The sequence below is a fragment of the Brachyhypopomus gauderio genome, unplaced genomic scaffold (assembly GCF_052324685.1).
Source record: "Brachyhypopomus gauderio isolate BG-103 unplaced genomic scaffold, BGAUD_0.2 sc50, whole genome shotgun sequence".
Classification (NCBI taxonomy): domain Eukaryota; kingdom Metazoa; phylum Chordata; class Actinopteri; order Gymnotiformes; family Hypopomidae; genus Brachyhypopomus; species Brachyhypopomus gauderio.
The window spans coordinates 1,053,345-1,060,844 of NW_027506875.1; the positions used below are offsets into that span (position 1 = coordinate 1,053,345).

The 7,500-nt window shown below is 45.9% G+C and overlaps 1 protein-coding gene across 3 annotated transcripts in view; it reads left to right on the top strand.

Moving 5' to 3' along the window:
* The window catches only part of gabrg2 (gamma-aminobutyric acid type A receptor subunit gamma2), a 48,621-nt gene that overhangs the window by 35,778 nt on the left and 5,343 nt on the right, over positions 1-7,500 (top strand). For 2 of the 3 annotated variants that reach the window (XM_076986957.1, XM_076986959.1), the window contains exons 7-9: positions 1-47; positions 1,976-2,181; positions 4,838-4,861. The exon at positions 1-47 is cut by the window's left edge and continues 106 nt beyond it. In XM_076986957.1, coding sequence (XP_076843072.1) covers positions 1-47; positions 1,976-2,181; positions 4,838-4,861 — 277 coding nt within the window. The remainder of the gene's footprint in view (positions 48-1,975; positions 2,182-4,837; positions 4,862-7,500) is intronic. The other variant, XM_076986958.1, reaches the window with a different exon arrangement.

The following is a 7,500-nucleotide window of genomic DNA, read 5'->3' on the forward strand; positions in this document are numbered from 1 at the left end:
CTCCTTCTGGATCAACAAGGACGCAGTACCTGCTCGCACATCCCTAGGTACCAAGATCAGCCACACAAATGACTTAGTCATACACGGGCAGGCGAGAGGAGATCAGATAAAATGAGAAAGGGAGCTGATCTCTGTGTCTGATCTCGCTGCCCCATGTCTGATCTCGCTGACCCTCTGCTGAGGCTTTATGGTTCATTTCCATGATGATGTTGCGTTGCCCAAACATTTACTGTGCTGCTTCTCAGTGAATTTATTAGTGAGTGAGTGAATTAATCTTGTCCTTATTCCCTTTGAAACCTGCAGCAGTCCTCTGAACAAGCCTACACCCTCGACCTCTGAACAAACTCACACCCTCGACCTCTGAACAAACTCACACCCTCGACCTCTGAACAAACTCACACCCTCGACCTCTGAACAAGCCTACACCCTCGACCTCTGAACAAACTCACACCCTCGACCTCTGAACAAACTCACACCCTCGACCTCTGAACAAACTCACACCCTCGACCTCTGAACAAACTCACACCCTCGACCTCTGAACAAGCCTACACCCTCGACCTCTGAACAAACTCACACCCTCGACCTCTGAACAAACTCACACCCTCGACCTCTGAACAAACTCACACCCTCGACCTCTGAACAAACTCACACCCTCGACCTCTGAACAAACTCACACCCTCGACCTCTGAACAAGCCTACACCCTCGACCTCTGAACAAACTCACACCCTCGACCTCTGAACAAACTCACACCCTCGACCTCTGAACAAACTCACACCCTCGACCTCTGAACAAACTCACACCCTCGACCTCTGAACAAACTCACACCCTCGACCTCTGAACAAGCCTACACCCTCGACCTCTGAACAAACTCACACCCTCGACCTCTGAACAAGCCTACACCCTCGACCTCTGAACAAACTCACACCCTCGACCTCTGAACAAACTCACACCCTCGACCTCTGAACAAACTCACACCCTCGACCTCTGAACAAACTCACACCCTCGACCTCTGAACAAACTCACACCCTCGACCTCTGAACAAACCCAAACTCTCGAACACTGAACAAGCCCACACCCTTGGCCCACACCCCACACCCCACACCCTCAACCAGGGGCCAGATGGGCTTTTCATTCCACTCAGGCTGGTTGAAGCTTCATCTGCATCTGCCTTTTTAGTCTTGTGAATATCTTAGAAGGCATTAATTAATTATGCAGTGCAGCGGGTGTGTGAGCTCTCTGCGTCTGGCTCTCCTGAAGCGCACGGAGAGGATTGTGGGATTTGTGGACGTGCTGACTCTGGTCCCCTAGAGGCAGGACGCTTCAGATCTTTGTATTTGACCTTCACCGGTGTTCTGTCCTTCTTTGAGGGCTTCAGGCTTGACTGTGGTCTTGTAACACCAACACACAGAATCTCTAGCATAGTTCAGAGTACAGATTCTTTATAGGTATATGAGGGCTTGTTCTCAACACCTAAGCCCTGAGCTAAAGTCTGAGCCAACGCCTCTGTGCTGGCGTGCCATCACCCCCCCACCACAACCCCCAACTGCCCTCAAGACGTGTTTGCTTTTCCTTTGGAGTTCATGGGTGTGACCTGACTGAGCAGATGGTCCTCAGTCACTCCGCCATGAATCATTAGAACTCTTGCTGTTATTTTCCCTTATGGTGCTAATCAAAGCAGTGGGAGTCTTCATTTAAAAGGGGCTACGCTGGACTAGCTAGCTCTGCAGTCCTGTGTTAATATTTGCTGCCATAATGACTGACAACAGTTCGGATTAACTCATGTTTGGTAGATGTTATGATATTACTGCTCTTTAGTTTGGTTATACTTTGGTCTGTGTTTATTGGCATGTGATCACCTGAAATAGTGTCTTATATTCTTTCTTGATTCTGTTTTTTGTGATGTTTCTGCTAGGGTTCTGAAGATCTCATGTGATAATGTAAGGTGGCTCTCTTGTGCCTTTCTGTGTTTTCCAGGAATCACCACGGTGCTGACTATGACCACACTAAGCACCATCGCTCGTAAGTCTCTACCAAAAGTGTCCTACGTCACAGCCATGGACCTGTTTGTGTCCGTCTGCTTCATCTTCGTCTTCGCTGCTCTGATCGAGTACGGGACGCTGCATTACTTTGTGAGCAATCGGAAGCCCAGCAAAAACAAAGACAAGAAGAAGAAGAACCCTGTGAGTACACCTCAGTACAAGAAACAGCACACACATGGGGCACTGCAGAAACACCTCAGTGTATGGACCAGCGCAGACAGGACAATGCAGAAAGACCTCAGTACTCACAGCTCATGAACTCAGGGCTGTGAGAGACTGTGTAGATGTGAACTACAGCCACAGGGCTGTGAGAGACTGTGTAGATGTGAACTACAGCCACAGGACTGTGTTGGGACTGTGTAGGTGTGAACTACAGCCACATGGCTGTGAGAGACTGTGTAGATGTGAACTACAGCCACAGGGCTGTGAGAGACTGTGTAGGTGTGAACTACAGCCACAGGGCTGTGAGAGACTGTGTAGGTGTGAACTACAGCCACAGGACTGTGTTGGGACTGTGTAGGTGTGAACTACAACCACAGGACTGTGTTGGGACTGTGTAGGTGTGAACTACAGCCACAGGACTGTGAGAGACTGTAGGTGTGAACTACAGCCACAGGGCTGTGAGAGACTGTGTAGATGTGAACTACAGCCACAGCGCTGTGAGAGACTGTGTAGGTGTGAACTACAGCCACAGGACTGTGTTGGGACTGTGTAGGTGTGAACTACAGCCACAGGGCTGTGAGAGACTGTGTAGATGTGAACTACAGCCACAGGGTTGTGAGAGACTGTGTAGATGTGAACTACAGCCACAGGATTGTGAGAGACTGTGTAGATGTGAACTACAGCCACAGGGCTGTGAGAGACTGTGTAGGTGTGAACTACAGCCACAGGGCTGTGAGAGACTGTAGGTGTGAACTACAGCCACAGGACTGTGTTGGGACTGGGTAGGTGTGAACTACAGCCACAGGACTGTGAGAGACTGTAGGTGTGAACTACAGCCACAGGGCTGTGAGAGACTGTGTAGATGTGAACTACAGCCACAGCGCTGTGAGAGACTGTGTAGGTGTGAACTACAGCCACAGGACTGTGTTGGGACTGTGTAGGTGTGAACTACAGCCACAGGGCTGTGAGAGACTGTGTAGATGTGAACTACAGCCACAGGGTTGTGAGAGACTGTGTAGATGTGAACTACAGCCACAGGATTGTGAGAGACTGTGTAGATGTGAACTACAGCCACAGGGCTGTGAGAGACTGTGTAGGTGTGAACTACAGCCACAGGGCTGTGAGAGACTGTAGGTGTGAACTACAGCCACAGGACTGTGTTGGGACTGGGTAGGTGTGAACTACAACCACAGGACTGTGTTGGGACTGTGTAGGTGTGAACTACAGCCACAGGACTGTGAGAGACTGTAGGTGTGAACTACAGCCACAGGGCTGTGAGAGACTGTAGGTGTGAACTACAGCCACAGGACTGTGTTGGGACTGTGTAGGTGTGAACTACAACCACATGACTGTGTTGGGACTGTGCAGGAGAGAATAGCTGCTCGCTATCTTGGCTTTTATCGTGTGTAGTTAGTCCACATCACTCACATGCCAGGGCAGGGTAATGGCTCTCATATCTTCTGTCTGAAGGAGGTCGTTCTTAGTAAATGAGGTCGTTGTGCTTTTAGATAGCCGAATGGGTTCCAACCCTCTCTGATTTGATTTGTGGATGTAAATGTCAGGCAGATGAATGATTGTTAGGGTGTGGCTTAGAAAGGTCTCTAGAATGTGTGTGTGCCACGGGACTTTAGACATTAAAGCCGTTTATGGACATTAGACTCCGTTTGAAGTGTTTACAGTGCCGATACTGTTGTGTGCTGTTTTATTCTAAAACACTACAGATGTTATTTGCATGATGAAGAAACCAAGATTTATATTTCAGATATTTAATCTATGGTTTGATGTAATGCATTACATTAACTTATTTTTCACTTAAGTCATAATTAAAATATACTGTCATTAACTGGACATACGTCATGTAACTAATGCCCATACTAATACTAATGACCAAATGAAACTTGTCCCATAATTTTTGAGTAGTCATTCATGTAAGTTCATTTGGCTAAATATGATTGATAGATAATTGTGGTCAGTTAGAATCACCTGATATGCATAAGACTGACCAGCCCGACTATAAACGCTTCATTGATAGCGTTTTGAAGTGTTTTATTCCGCGTGAGGATAGCAAGAGTGTTCATGGATTCTGCTGCTGTATTAACCCTGATCAGGAGTGACAGGTTCCTCCTGAGTGAGCGTGTGAAGATGGTTTTGTGTGAGTGTTGTAACTATGTGGTGTACTAGCCATTTGTGATGTTTTTATATCAAATAATCAGGCCATGTAGCATCTTGTTTTGAATGTGGTTCAGTTTGTACTTTAGGTCAAACGTCTGTACTCAGCAAGCTAGCACACTGATCCCACCTAGCGCTCTCTCGGGCTGGGTAGGACTAAGGACCACAGAAGATTTACATATTCATAAGCTCTCATTAATATTAAACTGGGATCCATTGTATGCTTGCTTCCTGATATCGTTAGTTCTATAAGCGTCATGTTAAACTGAAGCGCTCTTAAAGTATCTGCTCGTGTTTTTCTGCCTGTGGTGGGACCAGTGTGGAGTGATACTGTAATTCCAGGACCTTCTTCTTCTCACCGTTCCTGTTTTTGAGTTTTTTACATTTGTTGTTCTTCTTCTTCTTGTGAATTTGTTTCCTTTTCTTCCTCTTTTTCGTTTTTCATTTCCTGTTCTTGGTTTCACAGCTTCTCCGGCTCTTTTCCTCTAAGGTACATTTGCTTGCGTAGGAGTTAAAGCCCTCGTGCATGTGTGCCGTGTTGTGCCTGTGCTTAACACTCTTAACACAGCTCTACCACAGCTTAACACAGCCCTACCACAGCTTAACACAGCTGTACTACAGCTTAACACAGCTCTACCACAGCTTAACACAGCCCTACCACAGCTTAACACAGCTGTACTACAGCTTAACACATCTCTACCACAGCTTAACACAGCCCTACCACAGCTTAACACAGCTCAACCACAGCTTAACACAGCCCTACCACAGCTTAACACAGCTGTACTACAGCTTAACACAGCTCTACCACAGCTTAACACAGCTCTACCACAGCTTAACACAGCCCTACCACAGCTTAACACAGCTGTACTACAGCTTAACACAGCTCTACCACAGCTTAACACAGCCCTACCACAGCTTAACACAGCCCTACCACAGCTTAACACAGCTCTACCAGCTCTCACACACCGCAACACTCTCACAGCCCCCTGAACATTACCCTGGCCCTTAAAATTACCCCACCCCCTTAGCATTACCCCACCCCCTTAACAATACTCCACCACTTCAGCATTATCCCACCCCCTTTAGCATTACTCCGCCGCTAACTGGGTCCAGCGTCTTGCGCTGAAACAAAGCAGATGGACCTACACTCACACACACACACACACATACACACATAAACACACACACACACACACACACACACACACACACACACACACACACACACACACACACATATTTCAGTCCATCCTCTTACAGGTCTTTGAATCTAAGCATACGCACGTTGCACTGCTGGCTAACCTAGAATTTGCATCTTTAATGTTCTAGTAATTAAAGACTGGAGGTTTCCTTCTGTGTGTGGAGGGTGTGTGGTTGTGTGTGTGGGTATGTGTGTGGGCGTGTGTGTGTGTGGGGTGTGGGTGTGTGGTCATGTGTGTGGGGGTATGGGTGGAGGTGTGTGAGGTGTGTGGGGTGTGTGTGTGGGTGTGTGTGGTGTGTGTGTGTGTGTGTGTGTGTGGGGTATGTGTGTGTGAGGTGTGTGGGGTGTGTGAGTGGGGGGGTATCACCTGATTCTGCTTAAAGGGTCAACAGAGCTTTAAATGCCTGAAGGAGACAATAAGGAGTGGCCATCATGGTAGCTTTAGCATTAGCATTAGTGGCCATCATGGTAGCTTTAGCTAGAGTGCTCTTGAAGAGAGCCAAAGGCTGGGGTCAAAGGTTGGGGTCAAAGGCTGGGGTCAAAGGCTGGGATGCAAGGAACTGATCAATGTGTAAAATGTGAATTTGTGAAGTCCACTGATCTATAATAAAGAACAGGATAGCTGATCTATAATAAAGAACAGGATAGCTGATCTATAAGAATCCAGGAGAGCACTCTGCACTGCCTTTCAGAACCTTTAGTGAGGGGCGTGGCACAAAGGTCCTCAGGTAGTTTAATTAGGACACTTTATGGTTGTAAGGGGCGTGGCGTAAAGGTCCTCAGGTAGTTTAATTAGGACACTTTATGGTTATAAGGGGCGTGGCACAAAGGTCCTCAGGTAGTTTAATTAGGACACTTTATGGTTGTTAGGGGTGTGGCCCAAAGGTCCTCAGGTAGTGTAATTAGGACACTTTATGGTTATAAGGGGCGTGGCCCAAAGGTCCTCGGGTAGTTTAATTAGGACACTTTATGGTTATAAGGGGCGTGGCCCAAAGGTCCTCAGGTAGTTTAATTAGGACACTTTATGGTTGTAAGGGGCGTGGCCCAAAGGTCCTCAGGTAGTTTAATTAGGACACTTTATGGTTGTAAGGGGTGTGGTGTAAAGGTCTTCAGGTAGCAATTATGTTGCTAATTTCACTGTAACATTGTAATGGCAGGTTTTAAAATTACTTAAATCATCTAATGTAATATTAACTTAGCTAACTGTCCAGACATTAGTTTGATACAGGTCTATTATACACTTACTAAAGATAATATTTTCATGGATAAGAATTTTTATTGTGCCAGATATGGTAAGGAGATAAAGCAAAAGTAAGAAGACAAGCAAACATCACACTGAAAGCTTGACCTTGCTTAGTTAGCTTATGTTAGCTTGCTAGCTATCCTATGTGAGCAATAGAGAAATACATGATGGATAATGTTCAAACATTATTATGTACTGTAGGTAATATTTGTATTCAAGCTCAAATGATTTATTGTTTAAAAGGTTCATAGTGTGTTTCTATCATAGAAGCATTGGGGTTGAACATTGTTGATTAAATAGTTTTTCAACATCACTATTACTACATCACTATTACTACAATCTATCACTGACAATATGGCAGCAGTGTGCCTTCAAGAGGACTCACAATCAGTTAGGTCTTTATTGTAAATCAGTGGTACAATCTAATACTGATTTGAAAGGTCAAAATTTGTTTATGCTCTTTTGCTTTCAGAATCAACTTAATCCTTGATTTTAGAAAGAAACTGGTGTTGAAAAAAATTGTAGTGGAAGAAATGTAAGAAGAATAAAAAACAGAAACATGAAAGTGGAAAAAGTGTCAGGCGGCAGCTGTCTGCCTGAGGGTTGTCTCAGCGTTGTCTGAGGGTTGTCTCAGCGTTGTCTGAGGGTTGTCTGGTTTCAGGCAGTTAAAGATGTTTTGTGAGTG